At 34.1% G+C, this 26,456-nt stretch overlaps 5 protein-coding genes across 8 annotated transcripts; 2 read left to right on the top strand and 3 right to left on the bottom strand.

The window, feature by feature from the left end:
- Nucleotides 1-681: 681 nt before the first annotated feature.
- NDT1 (NAD+ transporter 1) lies at nucleotides 682-4,324 on the bottom strand. 2 transcript variants are annotated; one of them, XM_022296210.2, is made up of 10 exons: nucleotides 4,168-4,324; nucleotides 3,800-4,085; nucleotides 3,475-3,558; nucleotides 3,134-3,240; nucleotides 2,855-2,903; nucleotides 2,661-2,770; nucleotides 1,683-1,777; nucleotides 1,486-1,574; nucleotides 1,308-1,402; nucleotides 682-1,179 (listed from the first exon to the last, which is right to left on the bottom strand). In XM_022296210.2, the coding sequence occupies exons 2-10, from the start codon at nucleotides 3,867-3,869 to the stop codon at nucleotides 943-945; spliced, it is 936 nt and encodes a 311-aa protein (XP_022151902.1). In that variant the 5' UTR covers nucleotides 3,870-4,085; nucleotides 4,168-4,324; the 3' UTR covers nucleotides 682-942. The 2 variants fall into 2 exon arrangements, with proteins under 2 accessions (XP_022151902.1, XP_087974224.1); XM_088118098.1 differs by having other exon boundaries at nucleotides 3,800-4,294.
- A 2,681-nt stretch (nucleotides 4,325-7,005) lies between these two features.
- Nucleotides 7,006-9,973, top strand: LOC111021712 (Myb/SANT-like DNA-binding domain protein). Of its 2 annotated transcripts, none has more exons than XM_022298750.2 (5): nucleotides 7,006-7,163; nucleotides 7,856-8,192; nucleotides 8,280-8,373; nucleotides 8,475-8,959; nucleotides 9,270-9,973. In XM_022298750.2, exons 2-5 carry the CDS (start codon nucleotides 7,857-7,859, stop codon nucleotides 9,822-9,824), a joined length of 1,470 nt encoding a protein of 489 aa, XP_022154442.1. In that variant the 5' UTR covers nucleotides 7,006-7,163; nucleotide 7,856; the 3' UTR covers nucleotides 9,825-9,973. The 2 variants fall into 2 exon arrangements, with proteins under 2 accessions (XP_022154442.1, XP_087973853.1); XM_088117727.1 differs by having other exon boundaries at nucleotides 8,475-9,004.
- A 279-nt stretch (nucleotides 9,974-10,252) lies between these two features.
- On the bottom strand, nucleotides 10,253-14,365 carry LOC111013723 (protein DEHYDRATION-INDUCED 19). Its single transcript, XM_022288242.2, has 5 exons — nucleotides 14,111-14,365; nucleotides 13,880-14,022; nucleotides 12,593-12,670; nucleotides 12,164-12,423; nucleotides 10,253-10,697 (listed from the first exon to the last, which is right to left on the bottom strand). The coding sequence occupies exons 1-5, from the start codon at nucleotides 14,190-14,192 to the stop codon at nucleotides 10,589-10,591; spliced, it is 672 nt and encodes a 223-aa protein (XP_022143934.1). The 5' UTR covers nucleotides 14,193-14,365; the 3' UTR covers nucleotides 10,253-10,588.
- Nucleotides 14,366-15,552: 1,187 nt separating this feature from the next.
- On the top strand, nucleotides 15,553-19,781 carry LOC111013977 (syntaxin-42). 2 transcript variants are annotated; one of them, XM_022288565.2, is made up of 8 exons: nucleotides 15,553-16,010; nucleotides 17,005-17,278; nucleotides 17,572-17,661; nucleotides 18,009-18,086; nucleotides 18,742-18,819; nucleotides 18,902-18,967; nucleotides 19,252-19,332; nucleotides 19,474-19,781. In XM_022288565.2, exons 1-8 carry the CDS (start codon nucleotides 15,823-15,825, stop codon nucleotides 19,579-19,581), a joined length of 963 nt encoding a protein of 320 aa, XP_022144257.1. In that variant the 5' UTR covers nucleotides 15,553-15,822; the 3' UTR covers nucleotides 19,582-19,781. The 2 variants fall into 2 exon arrangements, with proteins under 2 accessions (XP_022144257.1, XP_022144250.1); XM_022288558.2 differs by having other exon boundaries at nucleotides 15,555-16,010; nucleotides 17,002-17,278.
- Nucleotides 19,782-20,229: 448 nt separating this feature from the next.
- On the bottom strand, nucleotides 20,230-21,805 carry LOC148208867 (two-component response regulator ARR14-like). Its single transcript, XM_088117008.1, has 5 exons — nucleotides 21,679-21,805; nucleotides 21,441-21,593; nucleotides 20,817-21,206; nucleotides 20,589-20,674; nucleotides 20,230-20,487 (listed from the first exon to the last, which is right to left on the bottom strand). The coding sequence occupies exons 1-5, from the start codon at nucleotides 21,785-21,787 to the stop codon at nucleotides 20,230-20,232; spliced, it is 996 nt and encodes a 331-aa protein (XP_087973134.1). The 5' UTR covers nucleotides 21,788-21,805.
- Between the last annotated feature and the right edge of the window lie 4,651 nt (nucleotides 21,806-26,456).

Raw genomic sequence — 26,456 nt, 5'->3', positions numbered from 1 at the left:
GAAATAATTTGAAAGAAGAAAGTCGACCGTCATAACTAGGAATAAGTAGGCTTACTCTTCAATTGAATTAAAATTATAATCTAAACTCAACCCAGATTAATGCTTTGTTCGAAAAATCCAAAAATCTATATTTGATTGTCATAGCGTTTAATAATGAGGTCCGTAACTTTTTTATTTAATTGTTTTATACTTTTTATTATTTCTTTTTCATTTAATCATTCTTCTTTTAGTAAAAAATTATATCATTTTTATTAATTCATATGATTTTATTATAAAATATTACAAATTTATATTTAAGTTCTAATTTTTTAATTTTTTTTATTATTAATTAATATCAATAGATTTTTTAAAATAGAATTCATTATTATTAAATATTATAATAATAAAATTTTATATTAAATGGGTGGTTCTTATAAAAAATTATTTTAGTAGATATAATTTTATTTTAATTATTCATTATTTATTAACATTAAATAAATTGTTATAATAAAAAAAATATTTTGTATTGAAAAAAATATTTAAAATCAATTAGTAATTAATAATGGTTATATATCTGAGACTGTCTACTTTAATAATGTTTCAATGTCTTGTCCATAAACTTTTACCAATTCAACCTTCAAGCAAATAATCCCAATAAACTTATAAATGGTATGTCCAATCCAAATTAATAGAAGGGAAAAAGAAAAGAATGTATCACATTATCATTTATCATCATCATCAGCTTCTGTAAAAAGGGAAACAAAAATGAGATATTGCCTCTCACAAGAAAGGACACTTCATGACATTGATGAAGCTAACTGTGAGGGAGGCAACAATGTGTTCAGTTGTCTACAAGCTACAGAGGGGAGGGAGGGAGGATGGGGCAATTAGTGTGTACCCAAAAAATTGTGAATGAGTCGGGCCGATTAGTTTGTGCAGTGTCGAGTGAACATTTACTTGTCTTCATAATGTGTGCGCCTGTGGATCGGGAGGATACATGTTGACAAGAAACCGGTGAATCATTTCAAAGCTGGTAAATGTGATAACTGCTGCAGGTGTCGTCCTAAGAAGGTTGGTTGCACACCCGCGATAGAAACCGGGGAGGCCATCTTGCTGAAATACTTTCTTTGCGCAGTCGATTACGCCAGAATAGCGCTTCTCCGAGTGAAACCCCTGTGCCTGGAGCCTGGAACGCACCACCTACAAGACGAAGTGCGATTTCATCATTTTTCTCTCAGACAATTGAAAATGAGGGGACGATTTTTCTCTAAACATCATATGCACTTGATCTGGATAATGACAGGAGAAAAAGAGAGTGAAATTCCCACCTCATGTGGATAGGTCAACGTGGAAGCAAATATCTTGGAGACAGATGAGGCAACCGCAACATCACGTGCGCTAAGTTTATCCATCGTTGTGTTATCTGTGACAACGCGATAAGTTCAATACGAGCCTTTTTCCTTGAGAGTTTACAGGGAGGTATAAAATGGGTTATTAAACGGTTACCTTTTCTAGCCAAATAACATTTTATTTTCTCGTATGTTGGAAACTGGATCGCGACATGACTAACACCAGCCAAAGCAGGCACAAGACCGCTGTAGACCACAATATCGAGTGTCACAATAATGCCACTAATCACTATAGTCATTTTCTCCATATAAAATGCATAGATCAGAATGGAAACATGATAAGAAAGAACGAACCTGTACAACCCACGGATTCCTTCTTCAAAGGCTATTCTTCTCAAGGCAGACACTGTATTTCTATAAGGTAGCACACCAGATTTCATTCCCTGCGTCTACAAGAATAAAAGAGAAAAAGTTGTGATTACTGTAAGTAAATGATAATAACCGGACACGATGAACCTGATCCATTTAAAATGACCAATAAAATCACAGACAGTAAATTCAATTGCGTAAATGTAATCGTAAACATAGAGATATAAATAAGAAACAATTATATTTGACTCTTGCAATGTTGTGGTCCTTGCAAAAAACCCCATGTGCTAATCTTATTATATGTTACTAGCATTCTAGAAGCATTGGGCTAGTAATTCAATATTACCGTCACATTTTAGGACGGATAGCAGTTGGGGAGATGTTTTATAACTTTTCCTCTCTAGTTACAAACTGGAAAATCAACATCATTGGTTGAAGCTAAAGAAGGTTCATGGCTATCAATCCACAAAGATGAACCCCATGCAACAATTCAGAGGAGACCTCAATCACCTACTCATTCTAGGTGCCTTACGCTCCATGATTCTCATTCCCCACAAGATGAATTCAATTTAACAATTCGGAGGAGCGTCAATTATGCTTTTACTAGATCGGTTTGGGATTATTCCTTTCAAGCATTTGGATGTCTTTGGGTCCTTGCTCCCTCATGCCACATGTCCAAGGGGAAAGGGTTGAACCCTCACGATGGGTTAAACTTTTTTTGGTATGATACCATCCATCACTAGAAGGAACGCTAAGGATAATGAACTTTGCAAGATTTGAGTATCCTAATCTTCAGATTTCTCTATGGGCTAATGCTTATTAAAAAATTTAGCAACATATACAACAAGAAAATCGGTGTACAGGAGTTCGGATGAAAGTTCCTAACATAGAGTATGAACTTGAGGTTTCTTCAAATATATATATACACACACACATATAAGAACATGAGCTTGAAATACTCACCTGAAGTCTTGTCTTAACTACCCAAAGAGGATTAGTTGCAATAGTTGTAGCAGCCCCAGCACCAGCAGCAGCCATCATATTGGCACCTACTGAAAGCTGATGACTCTCATCTGCACATGTACCATGAGTAAATTCATGAGAAAAAAAGATAGTCATTAATTGTAAAAAAAAACACAGTAGGCTAGCAAACTGACCATCAGAGCCAAGAAAGATTTTAAGCTGACCATAGATTGTGAAATAAACCTGCCAAAGGCAAATATTGTGTCATATGAAAGAAAAACTCCTACAATTATTCTTTGACCAATGAAACCAGAAAACTGAGGTAGTGATTGTTTCAAGGTTTACTACACCCACACCATATTTTTAAAGCTTAGGAAGTAGTGCAATTACGTTTCAAGAGATCCAAGTAGACAAAGAAAAAGGGAACACGCATTGAAAAAAGAATTTGGATATAAACATGAGTCAAAACTCACAGCCCAGTTAGGAAGTAATGCAAGCACGGTAGGCGAGAGTCCCCGATACATTCCACGTAGCCCCTCCTTATGAAAAATGTCTTGCAAACTACCAACTATAAGACTCCCTGGACATATAAAACGGAACGAATTCATAAGAATTACATCATCATTAATCAATGCACTTCAATGGTGATAGAAAGGATACAAGCAACCCACAATAAATAAGACAATAATCGGTATCCAACTCCGATGTATTCATATACTCGACACTTTTGCAATGTGCATGAGAGCAAAAACTCTAACAAATCAAAACAAATCCAATTGTTGCTGCATATCAGGGAAAAAGAAAAAGGCCATACCTTTACCAATCTTTGGCAGTCCATGGACCTGAAATCTAGTCTTGATAACATCCAAAGGGCACACAAACGTAGCAGCCAGAACTCCTGCATCAGATTTCCAGAACCAGTAATAAATAACAACCAAACATACAGTTCAGAAAATTCCCAATATAGTCCTTGCACGAAATTCCACCAACCAAAAATCAAATGCTTATATACCCCTCTTCTTAATTATCTAAACAAGCCGGTGACTGTTGTATTGGATTCATATTTCACAAATTAAACACGGTGGGGATACTTTTGCGACGAAAAGGGATCCGTAAAGGGAGAGAAGAGACGCAATTACCAGCAGCAGCACCAGCTCCGGCATTACAGAGAAGACCCCTGGGAGTAGGGACGTGAGAATCGGCGGCCATCGGAGAAATGGATCAAAAACCCGCAAGAATTGGCAGCGTTTCGAGGGCAAGAATCAGCAAAAGAACCCTCTGTGTAGAGGCAGATCTCGGCAAACCAGAGTCGCATGGCCAGAGGAGGAAGTCAAGCCGATTTGTAGCGAGACTCTTCGTTTGGGATAATGGGAATCGAAAAGCGAGAAGAAAAAGGAGTCGTATTGGAGATGGGAAAGTTGAATCCTGCACGAAACCGAGGGATATTCATGTGTGGATCAGGAATTAGGAGAAAGAAAATTTATGGGCCCTTTTGGAATCTTCGCACCTCTCTTCGCCGTCGTTCTCGTTGAGCCAAAAAAGCTCCGCCCGGCTGCGGCCCGACGAGTCGCCGCAAATGGGTCCTCCTCCGCAAAGGAATTCGATTCTTCAATTACTATCGCCGCCCCTCGGAGACCACTCCTTTTAAATATCAATTCTATAATATAACTTTTTTAACTTATCTGTTATTTCCTCCTCCTTTTTTTTCTTTTTTTCTTTTTTAATTTTGACTAGTTCTTGATTTGATTTGAGAACTTTTCCTTTTTTTTTTTTTTTGACATTGACGATGTCGAGGCGTGGCACGTGAATTTCTTTTTATTTTTTATTTAAAATATGGCACGTGAATTTATCGAGGAATTTTTTAAGTAAAAATTTATCGAGAAAAATATATCACAAATAAGTATTTATTTTTTTAGTACTTATTGGTTCAAATTTCTTTTTTTGTCTTCCCCGCACTTCCATTGGAGTAACGATTATCGTTATAAACTAAAGTTGATAACGATTTAGTACATAATTCATACATTTTAATTTCTGTAGTTTAATATCTGTAATAATTTAATCTTTACAGTAAAATATCTCATCAAAATTAGGTGTATTTTTTATTATGCAACTGATAAATTTCAGCGAATCATAAATTGCCAGACAAAATTTTATGTCATTAAATTGAGACCGATTAGAATTTGACAGGTGTCTTTAAATTAAATTAAAAAATATTAAAAATTAAATAGTCTCAGGTTAGCAAAAGGCTTAACTTATCGATGATTCATTTGGTGAGCTCAAGTCCAAATCAAGCCCATGTGCTTGAACTCATGAGTTTCTGGTCAGAATGCTTTAACCATTTGAACTATACTCGATTTGGTAGAGGTCTTTTAATGTTGAAGATAGCAAATATTATCACTATCTATTATCAGTAAAAAAAAGTTTTGAAAATTTGTGATCCATATCCCTTTGAGGAAGTATATTTTGTAGATGTACTTGTGTATTTCTCAATTAATCATTTATTTAAAGTGGTTGATGAATTCTTAATGGGGAAAATTTTTTATTGAAATATGACTCAAAATGTCTTGTATTAGAAAGGTACCATTCACAACCACTAGTTGGTGTTATTTATTTTCTCATCCTCTTTTCATGGTTGGGGCCCTTTTTGTATGATTTTTCTTTCCTTTTTGGTTTTATGTAGCTACCATTCATTTTGCAGACGATTTGAAAATATAGCCACAATAATAATTAATTACGAAAATGAGAAAAATTATTGTGTTGATTAGTATTTTAGCTATCATTGACATATTTAATATGGCTGATATATTTCATATTAGCAATATGTCTAAACTGAAGTATCTGACATATCATTAAGAAACTCATCATGTTACTTAAACCAAAATCTTCGATACAAAGAAGATTTATTAGTGGTATAACTAATATAGACTCTATCATTCATATATATTGATGTGGCTGATATACTTCATATTAGGTAAATTAGTTATATCAATGATGTACTTTATATTTTGTATATTTTGATATATAATAAAAAACTTGCAATATACTTAAATAAAACTTTTCAACCCAAAAGAAGAATATATGATCAGTGACCATATATAAATGATAGTATATTATTCAGGAAAATAGAAATAAGAAACAAAAAATTGAAAACCTTATTTAAAAATTTGTGGCTGCAAAACTAAAAAGTTATATTTGGGAAAATGTTTTTGTTACCCATGGACCATCCTTAAAAGATTTGTAACCAATCATCAATTTTATTTGATAAATATAAATATTTAAAATTTAAATATTATGAACCCTGATAAGTTCTCGGATATTGTTTTTTGTTTTCAAATTTATTAAGAAATATGAGTAATTGACAACTATTAATGTTTCATGTTTTTCATATTTTTTTAGAAACATTTTCAAAATTGTATAGAAACGTCAGAGACAACAAAAACAAATTTATTGTTTATGGATCTCATTTCCATTTGTTTTGCAAAACATAAATAAAAATATATATTCTTTTATCATTCTTAACTTATAAAATGCTGCCTGGTTTGAGTACAAAAAAACTTTCAAATTGAGATTCTTGTCTTTTCGGAACCACGAGTGAGGTTGGAGAATGATCCAGGCGAAGCCCTTTCCTTCCCACGTAATAAATATTAAAAATGCAGGGATGAAAGATTAAATCTACAACTCTACTTTAACCACTCAGCTATGTTTATATTGGCAAACTTAGAGTACTTAAATTACTTAGATGTTAAATAAAATTTTTTAGATTGTGTTATTTTGAGCTATGTTGTTATATATGCAACTTAAAAAAAGATATCAAAATTTACTAAACTTTTAATTTTATCAAATTGTACCTTAAACTTGGATAAGTGTTGCAGACTTCTACATAAGCTTTAAAAGTGTTGCACTTTTTCCATATTTTTCCTTCATAAAATCGTCGAAAAAAGTATTCTCACATGCATCAAATGAATTAATGTGTATATTTGATACCAAATAAATAGGATTTAGAAAAAAAAACGACAATATACATAGGTCTTATTTTTGTTGTAAAAGTTTATAAATTTTGATGGAGTTATTTAATTTTCAATTAAGTGCATTTAGGATTAATAAAATTCAATTTTGTGTGAATTTTAAATTTTTTAATATTATATTTTTGAAATTAAAGTTAATGGATTAATTAACAGATATTAATACAGATAAAAAACTTAATTCGATTGAAAATTGATTATTAGAAAAAAAAAAAAAGCCCAATGGACCTAAATTAAAAGAAAGAAAAGTGGATGGATGCAAGTGGGAGTGTAGAATCCAGTGGGGATGAGACCAACCCTATCCGCGTTTACCAAATTCCCATTCCCATCTGGGTTAAATTCTTACTCCGGCTAGGGTTACCGCACTATCCCACAAACCCGATTCCCCCTTCTAAACTTATCCAGGAAAATCCCATCCCAAAATCCCCAGTTCTTCCCCAACACTCCCGGAGCTTCGTCCTCATCGGCTCTCACTCTGCAGGTGCGTTCTCTTCAACCCCTGTTCATAATTTTCCGTTCATTCTACCGGAAATTTCCATTTACGCTGTTAGATTCAAGGATTTCGCTCTTTTTTCTGACCTGAGTCGAAGTCAATTGGGTTCTCTGATGTTCTTGTCGATTTAGTTCTTTCTTTCTGTTGGGATGACGGGACTGTTGGTTTGGTCATCGATGGAGCTCTTTACTCTTGTGGGCTGGTTTAAAATTACTTTAAAAATAATGCTGCTTGAAATGGGGCTGTTCTTGTAGTTGTAGTTCCATTACCTTGTTTGTCTCCTCTTCAGCATTAAGGTTTTCTTTTTATTTGTTCCTTTTTTCTTGGGTCAGTGGAAGAGGTCACTTATGGATGTTCTGTTTGTTCGAAGAGGATTTCACTTATTCTGAGGAATTTGATCTTCATTTGTTGTAGTATCCATTGGTGCCACTACTTAAGGTTATATTGTAAGTAACGTAAAAGTGTTTTGTGATAAAGTACTTGTAGAGTGTTTTTAGTCAAAGTGCTTGACTGGTAAGGACTCAAAAGCACTTTGAAAAATACTAAATTTATTTTAAAGATCTATGCTTGAAGATACCGTATAAATAATAGTAATTGCTTGTGGATCATGTGTTTGAGACTTGAGTTATGTACATTTGGACAATTAGACTGAAGTGATCCTTGCTGAAATTATGGTGCAGTATGGGTTTACAGTCCCGGAATAGTAATGATCGGCTGAGAACGGTTTGGACGCCCGAAATGGATCGGTATTTCATAGACCTTATGTTAGAACAAGTTAATAAAGGGAACAAATTTGATGATCATTTGTTCAGCAAGCGAGCATGGAAAAGCATGATCTCACTGTTCAATGCAAAATTCAAGTTTGACTATGAAAAGGATGTTTTGAAGAATCGACATAAAACGCTAAGGAATCTGTACAAAGCTGTGAAGAATCTCCTTGAACAGAGGGGTTTCAGCTGGGACGATGTGCGACAAATGGTGACTGCTGATAATAATGTCTGGGATGAATATGTCAAGGTTTTGTAGAAAGCATCTCTATCTTTCTTCATTTTGTTTTCTTCTTTCTTACCTAAAGTTCAAAGAATTTATATATCGTGTTCTCAGGCGCACGCCGATGCACGATCTTTTAGAATAAAGAGCATCCCGTATTACAGTGATCTTTGTATAATATATGGTAATGCAACCGTTGAAGAAAAAGGTAATGATATTTGCCTCAACAGTATTATGTAACCAAATTATTTTGATTCCTTCAAAAAGGTAGAAATTATATTGTTATACTTGTTGATTATGGGTTATCAGGGATTTATTTACAGGAGTCGTCTTCGGGTGAGAACGAGATGATATATACAAAGCCATTGGGGACTGTTGGCGAGGGAGATGTTGAAGCTCTTCTTGAAGACTATAAAATCTCCATGCCTGGAAATGTTATTGATGAGATACCACAACATACTTCAAGCGTATCAACGACCACTGCCATTTGTCGTTCCCGAACTTATTGGCAGCCTCCGATGGACCGGTACTTCATAGATCTTATGCTGGAGCAAGTGCAGAAAGGCAATCAAATAGACGGGATTTTTCGCAAACAATCATGGGCTGAGATGATTGCATCATTCAATGCTAAATTTGGTTTCAATTATGACGTGGATGTCTTGAAGAATAGGTACAAAACTCTGAAGAGGCAGTACAATGTTATAAAGAATCTACTAGATTTGGACGGGTTTCTCTGGGACGAGACTCGTCAAATGATTACCGCTGATGATTACATTTGGCAAGACTATATCAAGGTCTGGAAACTACATATTAGCTCAATAATTCTCTCTGTGTTGCTTGTAAGTGTGAATTAAAATCTTCAAATGCTATTAATAGAAACTTCGTTGTTTTTTATAAATAGATTTGCATACAAGCATTTTAGCTGCAGTTGATCATATTGAACTTTTGGCACATTGAATTTGAACAAAAAAGAAGAAGAATTTTTGTAAAGTCATAATGACATTTTAGTATGATGTAATAGGTACCTAAGCTGACACAATTTTAGAATTTGATGGTGTTTAGGATGTTAACAAAGTTCTAACTATTTTTGTTGCTGACTAGTAGGCACATACCGACGCTCGACAGTTCATGACACGGCCGGTGCCTTACTACAAAGACCTATGCGTGATCTGCGATCCTAGTTTCGACGAAAGAGATTGTTTGTCAGGTCAAGGAATAGAGCAGCACAACAATGCGGAGGAAGGAAGACTCTTGATAGGTTTCGAGTCTCCTGTTGCATCAGTTTCAAGCGAAGAACAAACGAGCATAAAGGAATCAGCACATCTGGGTCCGAATCACAAGCGCAGATTAGAAAGCACGTCGAGTTTTGACCATAACAAGAAGCTTAGAGGTGAAGATGAAGGCATGGCCAGTGCCCTCCGGGAGATGGCAAGCGTTGTTTCTTCTTTGTCAGAGAAGAAGAAGAATGACGATAACTCGGGTTCGATACCGATCGAAACAGTGATTGAAGCGGTTCAAGCATTGCCAGACATGGATGAAGACTTGGTATTAGATGCCTGTGATCTCCTAGAGGATGAAAACAAGGCCAAAACGTTTATTGCATTAGATGTCAAATTACGGCGAAAATGGCTGATAAGAAAACTTCAGCCGCAGGGCTAGGTTCTTTTGGTCCCCTTTTCTTTTCATAGTTAGCTAGCTCAATGTCAATTTTTTTAGTATATAGTGAGGATTTTATACAGGAAATTTTGGGATGTAACGCAATAATGAAATATACGATCGTGAAATACATTGATCAATTTCGATTTTCCTGTTTGAGCTTTTGATTGATAGCCATTCATTCGGTATTAGGTCCTTGTACCTCGACCCTTGATCAGATAAGCCTTATTATGATCCACAACTTAACTCGAAGGTTCGAATATATTAGGTGGAAGGCATTTTCGTTGCGAATTGTGTGTATATATATTTTGTATCCATTCAATTAAAGTCAATTTATATGCCCCTGGACTAATTCCATGAAAAGAAATAACTACCCATACAACCCAAATACAAAATTCTAAATTGCACAAATTTAAACTTTCTAAACCATCAATCAAAAACCCATTAAGTCTCTTATTTCTGTCAGATCCAATAATGTTTCCTCTGGTACAATCTAGTCTCTTGGTTGTTAGTTAGACCAATTTAACAATTCTTAACAATATTTCTTTCCTTTGATTGAATAACCACGAGGACCTGAGGCGCAGCACAAGAGTTTGATAATGATTGCACTTTCTAACCTTATATTTACTAAGCCACATTAATACAACTTCAATTCCTACGCCATGTTCTCACAAAGTAATATGGACATTGAAATACTAATTCATAACAATAAATAATATTTCCTACGATTTTGATATGGCATCCCTCTTATGCTTTTGCCCTGTCTATCATAAACTGTCACCTAAGATTGCAGAGAAAACTAAACCCCGTACGAAGTCGCATCTCCGCGTCTTCTCTTCTCGTTTCGTGTCTGGTATAGAAGATAACTGGACATCCCTGCATATGCATATTAATATAATTAGCTTGTTGATACTGAATGTAGGACTGCCAGGAATGAAAGAGCAGTGGATAAAGCAAAAACAACTCAATCAGGCTCGTAAAAAAGTAGAATTTATCGCTATTTTTTCTTTTAACAAATGTTCAAGAATGGTAGAAAACCAAAACAGAACTGCACAGTGGCACCAGACTAAGCTTTTAGACAGGAAGGAATGGATCTGACTGATTATTACTTTACCCATTTGTCAGCTGGTCTGACATTCACCTCCCAGTATAAAGCAATAAATTTTTTCTTGACATATCTTTTACCAAATCATAATTGGCTACACAATTGACAGGGACATATAACCTTCACTCTCAACATGAAAAGGATGAGTCATATAAACTACTATACTGTGAATATTGAACTTCAACATTCATTTGTAGCTCAACTAAAAATAATCCTTGGTATTACTGTCTAAAAGCAGGTTTTAGATTAGAAGGAATTTTGATTAGTTTCATTCCAACATTAAGCATTAAGAATGTATTATATTTATACTGTGACTAAGGCAAGTACGAATGATTCAAGGTCTCATCAAAATTTCCAGCCATTGTAAAAAAAAAATATATGAACATGTACCACCATTTGGTCATAAAAGTTCAAAATAGCCTCAAACATTGTCATTGTTGTCTCGGTCTCAGGTAGTCAGCGAAAGAAAGGCTTCAGTTAAAAATTCCTGGAAGTCTATTTTCTCCATTTTTCCCTTCTTCTCTTAGTTCTGGAACATCTCTTAGTTCTTGAAATGTTCCATTGGGGATGGCTCTAATACTTACGTCTGGGAGGATTGGTGGATGGGTGACAAACCCCTTTGTGTTGTATACCCTTGGCTATATCTTCTTTTGAACCCGAGATTGCATTCAGTGGACTCCGTTTTGTTGTATCCCAATCGGGATAAGAGCAAAATTCATTGGCATCATGGCATGCTTTTTTTTTTTGGTCATTTTGGGGGTATTTAGATGGAGAAAAATAATATAGTTTTTAGAGGGATAGAAAGGTCTTGGGAGGCTAACTTGGGAGCTTACAAGATTTAATACTGCTTTGTGGACTTCATACTTCTTTGTGGACTTCAGTTACTAAGGATTTCTGTAATTGTCAGTTAGGTGTTTTTCTTTTGGATCGGAGATATTTGGTTTCCTTTTGTTGAGCTGTCTTAATGAAAGCCCTAGTTTCTTATCCAAAAAAAACACATTCTCATGCCCGTGACAGAAAATCCAAGGTTATCTTAGTTCGTATGGAGAAGCAAGACATAACTGAATTTCTACAGGAATACATTTTAAATGATAAACCAAAATGCATTCCTAATAACCAGTAAGAAGCATAATTATGTTGAAAAGATGCATGAAACAAAGTGCTCAATTCTCAAGTCAATTCAAACACGTTATATATAATATAAATCTAGATTCTAGAAGAATATTTATGCGCTTACCTTTCTGAAAATGTATCATCTAATTCTTTTTCCTCCAAATTTTCTTTACTCGAAGGCATGGGCTGGGCAGTTTTTGACTCATTGATGATAGGTGCGTTGCATAAAAATGACAGCAACGGATCAGGTGCCATCTTGGAGGTGGAATTCAGAGAAGAAAACCCCGAAAGAATAGATGTTACGTGATAGTCATGCAACTCCTTTCTCTCAAAGGAAAGGCTTTGAGGGAAATCGTCTTTATGGAATTTCAATCGTTGTTGACTGTAACCTCGAGTTAAGGAACTCAGTGCATTGAATCAAGTATGCATTGGATATAAATAAGAAAAATAACAAAATATAGACAATAAATGATTCAATTAGAAAGAGAAGAAGTTGAGAGATTTTTAAAATGGGGAAACTCAACAATATCTAAACAATGAAATAAAAGGATATATTAAATATATCTCCATGATGCATTGTTAAATGTCCAACCATACTTGCTCCCGCGCTTAGAGAACAAATAGGGCATATCTGAAAAAGGAACCAAAACCAACCTCATGAGAAAACACTACAAAATTAAAAAGTAAACTCCAGCAGAAACCAATAGACGCTTTACTACCAAAATATATATATATATATAAAGCTTAGAAAAGCTTGCTGAAAATCTAGCCCTCAAAAATATGGTAGGACTTTCATAGCAATGCTAACATAAGAATCACATATGAATATTCTTGACTAAAAGAAAGATGAACAATAAAGCATTATATTGAACCTAGTTATGTGACTAATTTAAAAAATATAAAGGTAATACCACCATGTTATCCACAATAAAGACAACTCTAACAATGTAATTTTCCACCTTAAGTCCAATAGAATAGTACATTAAGCAACAGGGTGGTGCCATCATCTCATATTAGCAAGTGAGTTACACTCTTGAAAGATGATGATAAATTCAATGACAGCAAATAAGAGGATAGATCAAAAAGAGACTTCTTATGCATGGCACTTAATGTTAACAGTTAACTAGATTGTGCCTTGCACTTGAAGATCATAGTCATTAAAGGTAGACAAACAACCATTCTGTAAGAACATATTACAATGGACTTTGCCAAGAGTTCACTAACGTAGGCAGTTTACGTAAATAGCAAAGGCTTAGAGGGAATAGTTTCAAACCATGGTAGCCATCTACCTAGGATTTAATATCCTAGGAGTTAAGCAACCAAATGTAGTAGGGCCAGACAGTTGATTTGTGAGGTTAGTCGAGGTGCGACTAAAGTAGACAGTCTATAGGTGTCAAAGGATAAATTAGAACTGCCCCCAAATCTTAAGAGTCACCCCCAAGTTTTTGTTAAGGCAGTTAGGATTTTATATCATTGTATATTTGTAAATCTGTTATGATCATCATATCAGTAAACCCATATCCTGTATTATGGATTCTCACACTAACGTCCCAAAATCAATTTTTTTTTAACCCTGAATTTTCACTTCACTGAAATGACACTGTGAACACGATCATAAACTTTGCCTATGCCATCAAGGAATCAAACAAATTGCCATTATATTAATGTTTGATACCGTATTAATAAGGAAGATATCTCTAATCTCCCCCTGAGACTAAGAAAAAACAAAAAACCCAAAATCGACAGCAGCTTCGAGTAAGCATCAATAAAACAATTGGAACTAAAACGATTTCTTCCGAAAACCGTAGTGAAAGAAGTAAAAAATTAGCGATTTTCTTACCCCATACTTCGCTTCTACGGGATGTTCTTCATCAATATGATAACATAACTCAACTAGATCAAATTCGTCCGGACAAAACGGGCAAGGATATTCCGCATTCAAAACATCATCGCCATCCACCTCCTCATAATCAAAGTAAAAATCTACAAAACCAAACAATACCCACTTAAACAAAAAACCCTAAACAAAAACAGCAGATCATCAGAAAATTAAGATCGGGCATGGACTAACGCGAGTGGGATCTCAACTGAGAGCTCCTCGAAGCAGCAACAGTAGCATCGGAGAGACCATAGCTATAAGCTTCACTCTCCATTCTCCGACTGAAGAAACACTGCAACACGCAACCGATTCAGGGGACAGAATCCGGAGAAAAAATGGGAAGAAGAAAGAGCTCGGGGTTATGGAGCTTGAAGGTCAATGGGATTTTTGGGGTCGTGATCCTTAGCGAACACGATTTCTGACTCTTAGACGACCAAGAACTCCCGCGTTTTATCATCAAAACTACTCGCTCAACAACCCGAGACCAACGATTCTGGATTAGGGCCAGCCTCCCCATTTTGCCCCCGGGACTTTCTGAATATTACTGGAAATTCAACGGGAGGTTTCGTACTGTGTGGGTTATTATCGTCTTTTCGTATTTGTTCGCCTCTTCAAACTTTTCTTTTTAAATTAAAGTTTCTCAATAAATGATATCTCAATTTTTTAGTTTTTAGTTTCATATTCTTTTTAGAGGTCAAATTATTATTTACTTCCCGTATTTTTAGATTTGATTTATTTTAATTTATGTACTGTATTTTCATTACTGTAGTTTAGATTGAGTTCATTTTAATATAGGTAATATAGATAAATCCTGATAATATTTTGTGTCGGAAAATGCATAAGAATTAATTCCTAATACAGACTCGACATCATAAAGTTTGAATAAATTCTCCCTCAATTTATCTGAGTCTTTTTTTAACAATGAGTCATCCATGATAATTTTTTATTAACAAATTTTAACATATTTTTCGATAGAATGATTTGATTGGGAGTTATTAAATTTTTAAAAAATATTTGTAGGTTTAAATGAAGTTTGTAGGTTAAATTATAAATTTGGTCCTAAATCGAAATACTAGTTTATAAGGTTTAAAAAGTTTCAATTTGGTATTTATATCTCCGCTCAATTTCAATTTGGTCATTACGCTTTTATAATTTTCAATTTAATTTTTACAATTTAAGTTTAATTTAAATTTAATCCATATAGTTCGTCAAACTTTAAAGATAGTAACTGCGATTACTTTATTACACTTTATTTTAATTTTTTTTGACAATGAGTTGATGTTTTTATTTGATTAATAGTGTCATATGATTATTTAGTGTTATGTTAAGTAAAGATTAGAATGAAATATATTTGTTGTTTCTTTTTTCAAAATAAGATGAAATATATGGTTTTTGAAGTTAATAAGATTATAAAGATGAAATTGAAACTTTTAAAATTATAAAGATTAAATTGAATTTTTTTTTTCGTTCTTAGTACACATTAAATTGAAACTTTTAGAAAATCACAATAATCAAACTAATACCGAAGTCCAAAAATAAATTGAATTTCAACGATGAAATTCAAACTCTGACACGATAAGCAAAGTTAAAAGGGATAAATTTGTAATTTACAAAAGGATATGAGCTTTCCGAAGCTATTATAGAAGCCCGATTATGAGAGCCCATATTCCACCAGGCCCGCCTGAAAACCCGATCTGTTTCCCTCCGGCGAAGTGTAAAACCTCCGCACGAAGTCACTGTTCCGGGAAGGTTCCGTTTTTTCGTTTCTCGCACTTCAATCTGAGCATTCAACCATACAATTGATTTCATTTTCATGCTGGAACTGATTCGAATTCTTCGAATTTGGTATTTCTTGAACTCTCTGCTCTTTGATTTCTCGTTTTTCTCTCCGGCCGTTGTTTTCCATGGCGACGAGGAACCGAACAGCGCAGTTCAGAAAGCACAGGGACGCCGTGAAGAGCGTCCGTGCGCCTTTATCTTCCTCGGCAGCTAGTTCGAGCGGGCCAGTTATTGAGATGGTGAGTTCATCTCTTCTTCGTTCAAAGGGCTCTTCTTATGCTCCTCTTAGCACTGAAGATCCAGGACCTTCTAGGTATGGACTCTTTCTTCTCCTGCAATCTCTTCCAAAGTTCTAATCATTTCTCTGGGCATTAGAAAGTTCAAGATATTACTTGTGTTAGATTATTTCCTTGGCCATGTGGAGTATCTGGATGGAAAATTGAACTTCTACTGTAACATCCAATTAACATTTCTTTAGTTGTTTGCGTCGAAGGCAAATTTGATGCGTATTTGTGTCTTTCGTTATTTCTTTGTCTGGGGAAATTTTGAAGAGCAGATAACTAGACATTATCAACAAATGCTTGCCCTTTTGTTCCCCTTCCCATATCTACTTGGGATTCTCACTTAAAATTGACGAAAACAATGGGTTGCTTTGAAGTTGTTTTCACCTCAAACTTTGACTCTTAGTTATGTTTTGACTGTGTGCTCCAAAGAGTTTTGTCGATTCAGGCAGAAGAGGGCTTAGAAAGGACATAAAAAATTTGGGAAAACGAATAGTCGGATGTGTATCTACGTTTCTACTCTGTTAATTTTTGTTCTGAAAATGCTTCAGTTTTATCTACAAGTAGAATAAATTTTTTATTTCCCTCTTTCTTTTCTACCTCCTTTTGAATTATATATTCACTGTTTCTTTCTGGTGTCTCCATAATTAGTTTTAGCAAAGTATCATGTACACTAAACTTAAAAAATTGTATTTCTTCGAACTGTTTCACAAAATCATACCTCAGGAGGAAATTTATTAGTGTTGGTTCTCCTTAATTGCTCCCTAGGATGAGTTGCAATTGCGACAGAGGTTTTCTGATCGATATTTCATTCTAGAATTGGACTGGGAGTCTGGGAAGGAAACGCTTACTGAGAGGTTGGGTGTCATAGAGTTTAAGGTTAAGTGAATTTACCAAAATGTTATGTAGGAAACTAAGTGTATTAAGGCATCCACTCCAAATGGTACAGGACTACCAGAAATCGTAACCCATTAACTTATAATTCATACTCCCCTGACTGTTAATATTGTATCTTTGGTGCAGTAGTGATGCATTTATGGTTGGCCTACCTCCAGCTTGGGTGGACGATTCTGAAGAAATAACTGTAAATATACAGAACATTCGTAGGAAGATGGCGGGGTTAGTCAAAGCTCATTCTAAAGCTTTAATGCCTTCTTTTGCTGATGGCAAAGAAGATCAGCATACTATTGAGGCTCTTACGCAAGAGATTACCAATCTTTTGAAAACCTCTGAGAAGAGGTTGAAGAAAATTTCTAGCACCGGAGCCTCTGAGGATTTTAACATAAGGAAAAATGTCCAGGTATGCTCTGACTCTCACTAAATTTATGCTTAATACTTTGAATTATTCGACTTTGGAGCATTGTCATCGTTGGCTTTTTAGTACAATTTATTTATGTTATTGCATCTTTTTAATTGTTGTTCACAGTTTTTGCTGTTGGATTTTTTTTTCTTGCTGCTGTGAAATCAACGTACAAAGCTCCAATAAACTTCTCCCCCCCACTCCCTAAAACTACAAGTATTTATAGGATTCTGGTGTTCATGCTCTTTTATGTGTATACATTTTTGTGATGGTTTGACTCCTTTTCTTAACAGCGTTCTCTTGCTACAGAGCTTCAGAACCTTTCTATGGACCTCCGGAGACGGCAGTCAATGTATCTGAAACGTCTGCAGCAGCAAAAGGAGGTTAGTGCCCTGTGTTCACAACGCATCTGTAAAATATTTCTGATTTGCTTGGAAAGATTGTATCTAATCAGTTGGCTTGGTAGTTGGCCCATTTTGTTTCCACTTTACAATTTTCTTGTTCTTTTCACTTATCAATTAAAAAATTGTTTCATATGGGCAAAAGGGAAACTACTTTACGATTATGACAAATCTCCCCATTTAGAATTTTCTCTTGGTCTATCATTTTAGAGTTCTAATTTTTTTGGTGAATCTGTCATTTGGTTAATAGCGAGTAATCTTTCTGGAGTCTTATTAATTGAAACATCGTTCTTTTTAGTTAATGGGTCTAAATTACTTCTGTATTGCAGGGACATGATGGAATTGATTTGGAGATAAATTTGAATGGTAACAAAACTCTACTGGAGGATGACGGATTTGGTGAATTTGTATGTGTTCATTTCTATGGTAACCTGGGGTTATCGAGATGCAAGGGATCATTATTTGAGAAATTAAAGCATAAAAATAGCATGTTAGCTTTTAATTCCATTTTTCTTTCATGACTGTCAAATCTTTTGGTGTTCCATATTTCCTTTTGGGATATGTGGATTCTGCTTCAGTATCCCCCATATGTTAATATGCCATGCCTGGGCTATGTCTTATTATTTTGTATGCTAGGGTGCAAGTTAAGGCTTTATCTGATAGCAATTTTGCTTTTAGTTTTCTGTTTTGGAAAGTTATGCTTAATTTTAAACAATTTCTTTGGTATTTTATTTTTTTTATAAACACATTTGAATGCTAAGCTGATTTTTTTTTTTCTTTTTTCTTCTAACTCAGTTTTAAAAAACTACCGGTTTTTAGTTTCCAAAATATTGAATTAGATTTTGAAAACGTTTTAAAAAAAGTAGATAATAAAGCAAAAAACACAGAAGTGGAGAAGTGGGAGTTGTGTTTATAATCTAAATTTGGAAAAATAGAACAAAATAGTTATTAGATGCGCCTAAACTTCATGTTTTTTGTTCTGTTGGATGTGGCTTTTATGATACAATATATATCATCATCAATCTCACTTCTCCCTTTGATTCGTATTTTTATTGGAATCAGGGAATCAATGAAAACCAAACGATGACATTAGGAACGGATGAGCAGCACATCCAGGGAAGGGAGAAAGAGATCATACAGGTTATAAAAGGTTCTTGTGTTCTTGTGGTGAGACCAACTATATATCCACAATGTGATAGAATGTTCAACATTTTACATGTAGGTTGTGAAATCGGTGAATGAGCTCGCCCAAATTATGAAGGATCTCTCAACCCTTGTTATAGACCAGGTTGAAGCCCAACCCATATTCTTTTAAGGTCAAATCGAAAGTTTGGAGACTATATTTACAATGAGAGTTGTGTCTAATGGATACTTAAACTTTAAGTGTCTAATAGGTCTCAAACCTAGAAGACAGTTTAAAGGTCAAAGGTCCTATTATACATTTTTAAAGTTCAAGATTAGATACCACACTGAAAATTAATGGACTAAACTTGTAATATAACCCTCTTTTAATGTGTGTTTTTGATCAATATGGGTTTACAATCAACTAATGGGTGTTGTTTCTTCTACAAGGGTACCATTGTTGATAGAATTGACCACAATATTCAAAATGTTGCTGCATCAGTTGAGGAGGGCTATAAACAGCTTCAGAAGGTTCTCTCTCTGCTTTAAAAGTGCATCATTTAACTATTACTGAATGCTGGTGCTTATAAAGTAAATAAAATGGTCATGGTCATCCTAAAATTGAGACATCAAATAGTTAAATATATATATATCATATTGTTGGCGTTGCAGGCAGAGAAAACTCAGAAGAGCGGAGGAATGGTGAAGTGTGCAACAGTGCTTGTTATTATGTGTTTCGTGATGCTGCTTCTCTTGATACTCAAGGAGATAATTATGTAATAAATGTTTGGCGGCCATAGGCTTGTTGCTGACAATTTTTCTTTTTCTCTTTAGCTATGTTCAAATTGGATGATAAGGTCATCTTGGATTTAGGATGCTGTCGTTCTCTGTGTGTTATGTATTATTCTTGATGTCGTTGTATATGGTATCATTGGAACGATATTCTTTGAAATATCACATTCCTTCATCGTTTTTACAAATCTATAAATAAAAAATGGATATCACTATATAGTTGATATAATAATTATAGTATTTCTCATTCTAAACTTCAATTTCGACATTTTTTTAGAGTTACTAATCCCTAATAATCCAAGTGCCAAACAAATAGATACAATAACTAAATTATAGACAAGTTAACTACAAATATGCTAATTCAATTCTTATAAAATAGAAAGTTGGCGTTGAGAAAAGTGCAACCCCTAATTGAGCTCGTCCTACAACACGATACGAAATAGGTAGACTAATCCTATATAAATGAAAAGTATATTATTATTTGTCTTACATTATAATGAATATATAAAAAGACACAAAAACAATACCATATTATAAAACGATCAAAAGTATGTATATACTCATCATGTTTCTTCAACACTAACCTTGTATTCTCCAAGTTGAGATACATTCACAGAAACCCATTGCCACAATCATTTATAAGTCTTTCATTTCATGATCTTTAAAAAAGTCGTAATATACAATCTCCTTACTCGAATCTTTATTGTTATCGACATCGGAGATTTTATCGGATAAAGATAGAGGAGGAAGCGGCTGATTATTGGTGCCAGAAAGATCGACTTTGTCTTGCCCAAGTGGCTCAATTTGTGGAGGTTGAGGATGTTCCATTTCCCCAATGTCGTTTTCTTCAGTAACTTCTGATTTCTCCAACTCTCTTGCACACCAGTGATACTTCTGCATATATAAACAGATTCACATGTTCAAATTCCTAAAAGATGGCTAGAAAGAGAAGCAAAAAAGTGAAGAAGAAAAAAAAAGGAAAGATTTTGGATTACCTGAAGACGGCTGACAACATTTTCTCGTGTGATATTTGGCAATCCATGATTTCGCATATATTCTAATATTTTGGTGGGAACAACTCCTGAAAGAAAATCAAAATTACACTTCCCACGATTAATTAGAAGAACATATTCGAATCCCAACCTTCACATACTGTTAATTAAAAGAAAAAGAACAAGAATTTAAGGGCTTAAATTAAATTAAATTAAATCAAGAACAATTACTTCCAAAGTCATGGGCTTCGATGGCATCAAGAAATATTTTGTTGTGTTCATCCGTCCAAATGAGACATGGCTTCTTGGGATCAGTGGTGGATTCTTGCCTCCTTTTCAGATTAGGTTTAGGGTTTGAACAGCTGGGTCCTCCTCCGTGTGCGGCAGCGGCAATGGCGGCGGCCGGCCTTCGGACGATCCCCGAGGATGGTTCGGCTGAGTTAAAACTCGCCGGAGCTTGAATTTGGGCGGCTAAAAAGGTAAATTGGTTCCTCCGTTGGCTTACCGCAAATTGCCAAATATTTTTTAAATCCTCGGGTTGAATGGGTTTTGGAAAACATCTGGTGGCCCCATTGAGAATTCCTTCCGAAACAAATTCATTGCTATAATTCAAACTCATCACTATGATCATACCAAAAAGAAAAATAAACAACTTTAGTCGTAATACAACAATAACACTAAGCCATTTTCGAAAATAAATCACATATCTATTTGATCAAGATTCGAAATACAGTTTTTAATTTCTCTCTCGTACATCCAACGGTACGGTACAACACAACAATCAATCACCATAACCAAATGAAACTTTTGTAATCTTTCATTCATACAAAAGTAATCAAGAAACAATCAACTTACAAACAACGGGGATATCGAGTTCGAATCCTGCGAACCGAACGAGGAAATGGGCGTAAGGATTCGACATAGGGACGCCGCAGACGACGATATCGGAAATGTAAGTTTTTCTTTGGAGGGCGAGGAGGACAGCCTCAGGGCTCTGGTGTATTTCCACTGCGGGAAAAGAAGAAGAAATTAAAAAGATGAGCAAAAAAAGTGAGGGAAAATTAAGAAGAACAAATGAAGAATAATCAATAACCTTGATATCCAAAACTGAGAAGGATGTTCTCCACTCTGGAGAGATGAGTCAAATCATCGTCAACAACCAGAACCCTGAAGGGAATTCTTGGACAATTGCGGATAAACATTTTGGATAAAACTATAGTAACAAGATTGCTAGCAAAGAAGAAGGATCATATATAATATATATATATATATATATATATAAGACTTTGGGTTCATTTTATTTTACCTCCCTATTTTTTCGAATTGTATTACATAATTACATTTTAAATTGAGATTTTTAAGTGAGAGTCTCTAATTGGTCACCACTTTTTTTTCCTTTTTTTTTTTTTTTGAAAAAAATTTCAAGATACTTCTTCAAAGAAGTGGGATGGTATTTAGAAAATAGCAGGGATTAGTACCTAATAGCCTATAGAAAAGTATAGAATTTACACTTGTCATGAAACAATCCCCATGCTACCATAATACAAATTACTAATATATCCATAAGGTCTATTTCAATATTAAATAATTATTAAAATATAGAATTGGTAAATTGGAATGAAATCCCTTCAAATGTGCTAATTACACTTTTCAAAATTGAAAAATCCCAAAACTCCAAAATTTTCAAAACTTCCGTTTTTCTTTCCTTCCTCTGAAACCTCCGTTCATCTTCTCCGACCGTCGTCGCTCTCCCTTCCTCTCCGGCGGCGGCCGCCTTCACAAGAGCATTTCATTCCGTCGATTCCTATTCTCCGGTAGTTTCTGCCTGCATTCGTCTGCGGCTAACGTCTGCTTGCCTTCATCTCCAACCTTCTCCATTTTTCTCAGTCGCCAGAGCAGTTCATCTCCAATTTGAAGGGTTTGCATTCCATCTGATAAGTTTCAATTTCTGATTTCGTTTGTTTGAAATATTGTATATGTGAGGACATATACTATAGTGATTAGATTAGGATATATATTATAACTCAAGTTTTATATATCCGAATATATATTGATGGTGATTTAAAACTAAGAATCTGGTGGATATATACTGCCTACAATATTATACTCGTGGATATATACCGTTAGTGATTTACATCTTGGCTTTCTAATGTACATATGCAGATATATAAGTGAATATATCTTATAACTCAACTTGTATATATGCGGATATGCGGATATATACTATAGTGATTTTGAATGTAATATGCGGATATATAAGTGGATATATACTGTGATTTTGAATATATTTTTTGAATATGCAGATATATGTTTATTGAGACTTCAAAAGATGTTTATGTGATTTTGAATTGTCCTTGAAGATTGAGCAAAGAGAGTGAATTAAGAGAAAATCAATCTTTTTTAAGGGGTAAATTAAGGTTTTGAAGGGGTTTAAAGGATTTGTGTTGAAAATTAGTGTGAGACCACATTAATTAAAGGATTATGATAATAATTTATGGAATTAAATCTTTTATATTTCAAAAAAGCAAATAGCTATAATAAATGTAAATGCAATAAATAGAGGTAAATTCGGAATTAAAATAAAATCCTACATACAGAAATCTAAAAGTGTAAAATTAGAAAATTTTAGACAGTGATGTAAATAAGTTTCTAAAACAGCAATCCAAAGATATTATCTCAAAATAGTAAGATACAGACGAAAGGAGTGAAGTACAAATATGTCCTGGATTATATTGGCTCTTTCCTAGAAAGAGGAACCACTCTTCGTTAAGTTGTAAGTGAGAAACATACCTAAAATTAAAAGGAGGTTTAGATGAAAACACTCTAATTTAGTGAAATGGTAGATAAGTTATAATTAAAAAAAGGGAGACTTTGACATCTTCCCAAAGAGTGGTAGAAGAGTAAACGATTGCTTGTTTCTTTCGAGCCATACATTCCATTGGATAGCATCGAAAGGATAAATCTACTACTGATTGGCATGGAGGAACTCAAGCCGTTTAGGGAGAGCCGACATCAAAGAAATGAGGTATAAGAGCAATGTAAAAAAGTATGGTCCAACTTTTCTTCTAATTGGTGGTAGAGGAAATAAAAACCTTACACTTTTTTGGAGTGGATGAAGCCCGAAGAAAATTGAAGAAGCTGGCAGTTAGTGGTCGATCCAGAATTTTTGTTCAGGGTCTTAATATAAAATCCATCAAATATGCTTAGTGAATTGAACTTGGTGTTGAACAACACAATTATAAATTGTGGATCTAAAACTTTACGTTTAGGAGATTGTATAAAAATAATTCGAACACAACCCTGTGTATTTAGTTTATATATGTTTATACTAAATTAGAATTAAGTTTAAAAAAATTCCTTAAAGCTTAAACTTTTAATTTTACGTCTAATAAATCTATCTATATATATATATATATATAATTAGGTTTTTGAACTAATAGATTTTTTTTAAGAGAATATGAACCAATATATTGTTAAATTGATAGGTACAATAATACAACCTAGAACAATCTTGTTCAAGTAAGATAGCTTGAGCCAATAAATTCTTGAGCTTTAAGAAAATATAATAGGTTAAGGATTTATGGAACATAAAATTGAAAGTTTGAAGATCTATTAGATGGAAAAATGAAAGTTATGAGACTCATTTGATATTTTTTAAAGTTTAGGAACATGTTACACACAACGGCCAATATTTATGAACCAAACTTATTATTTATATCTAATTAACTTTGTCTAGAACAAAATTTTATAGGTAAATATAGAAGAAAAAGAGTGAACTTGAAATAATAAATCAAATTTTCTCTTTTTATAAGAATTATAGAGGTTTTAGCCAATAAAATATTTTAAAATTAATTTACTGAAATTAAAAATATTTTTTTATTAATTTCCATCTGTGTTTAACGCTATATCAAAATTTTTAAGAACTAAAAAGTTTATATGATATATTATTTTCTATATGATATCACTGTAGATTTTTTCCATATTTAAACCACTGTTGTTAAGAAAATAAAAATAAAAATTAAAGAAAAAGAATACTAAAAGATTTATAAAATATATTCTTTTATGAATAATATCAATGTAGATTTCATAATTAAAAAATCGTTTATGAAAATAATAATAAAAAACATTAAAGAAAAAGAATACAATAATAAAAATGAAAGTAAAAAGAATAAAATCTTTAGAGCAGGGAGACTTGAATCTTGGCCTTTCACATTCAGGACCGCTGGGGCAGCTGAAAGTTTTGTGAAAGAGTAGACAAAATTTGTATATTAAACAAATACTTTCTGTAGTTGAGGTGGGCCCGCGCCCCCTCTGGGCCCAACGTGTATCTGCTCCTGAGTGGAATCCTGTGTAATGTTTGGCTTAATAGAAATGTGTGATAACTTCATAGACTTCACGGTGTGTTAGGTTTATAAGATGATTGCAAACAAAATTTCACGTTGGTTAGGGAAGGAAATGATCATGGGTACTATAAGAGAAGATAATTATCTCTATTGGTATGAGGTCTTTTGGGTGGAACCAAAAACAAAAACCGTGAGGGCTATGCCAAAATTAGCTGAAAATATCAACCATGGTGGAGATACTCGGGGTACTCGGGGTACCATTGTCCTTAACAAGTGGTATCAGGACCATTGAAACCTAGGATGAATCCTCGGGGTCAAACAAAGAGTGTTTGGTAAGCCTAATAGTCATTACGAAATTTGTGGATGAATCTCTAGATCGAATAAAAAGTGCTCGAGGTGGTGAGCAAAGACATGTTCTGTGCTTGGGTGACGAGCAAGACATGTGCCCTATCAAGTCGGGGTAGATTGATAGGAAGCCTATCACAGTCAGGGTAGACTGATAGGAAAGTGGGGTATCTTTGTTCGAGGGAGGAAATTGGGGGTACGATAGAATGACACCAGATGTTCCCACGATGTTGGTCCATGTAGCAAGTGATCTATCTAGAAGTGCTAGATAGAAGTAGGCTTTCAATGACAGCTGGGAGTAGATGAGTGCATGACTATTCGAGGCAAGATATAAGTGGTACTTTGTTCTAGGAGAGGATTGTTAGGTTTGTAAGGTGATTGCAAACAAAATCGTCTCATATTGACTAGGGAAGGGAATGATCATGGGTATATAAAAACCATGAAGGCTATGAGCTAAGCTAGCAACTACAAGTCCCGACCTTCAAGATTAAAAAGATTTTTCTCTCTAAAAAAAAGATCTTTTTATTAAACCATTTGGCCTCTAAACATATTTTGAGTCCGCCCTGTCTTCAATTTTCTTTTAATGTATCTAATCCCAAAATGTTCAAATTTAAAAACACCATTAAAATCATTTAATTTAGAAAAAATTGAAGTTAATTATAACAAATAATGAAAAAAATAGTGAATTTATGTAAATTTTCATTGCCTTAATTAGTATCTAAACCCAACAAAGGCAAACAACAAGAACCCATTCCGAATTAATTTTTATAGTTACTAATCTCTAATCCACAAAATTATATACAAGTCAACTACAAATTAAGTATGCTAATTCAATAATGCAATGCATAATTAACCAATGTCTGGAAGATATAATTATCCTGATTGAACTTGCCCTGCAAAATAGAGTTATCATATATTTTACAATGGTTAGATGAATGAAAAAAGTATAATATCACGTGTCTTACATGACAATACTTATATAAAAAAAGACGTAAAACACATTACCATATTATAAAATAATCAAAAGTATGTTAAATTGAAGGAATATATAAGAATTGATAATTCATATAACGTCATTGAACCGGTCCAACCAACAATTAGATCTGTATGCATTATATGAACAGAAAGCAACGACCCACAGACTGTGGTACCTAACTGAGTTTTTCTTTTCCCTTTTCCGAAA

The sequence above is a fragment of the Momordica charantia genome (genome assembly GCF_013281855.1).
Source record: "Momordica charantia cultivar OHB3-1 chromosome 9 unlocalized genomic scaffold, Mcharantia_2.0 BLBB01000009.1, whole genome shotgun sequence".
Taxonomy (NCBI): Eukaryota; Viridiplantae; Streptophyta; class Magnoliopsida; order Cucurbitales; family Cucurbitaceae; genus Momordica; species Momordica charantia.
The sequence above is the reverse complement of the archived record's forward strand: the minus strand, read 5'-3'. Positions and strand labels throughout refer to the sequence as shown.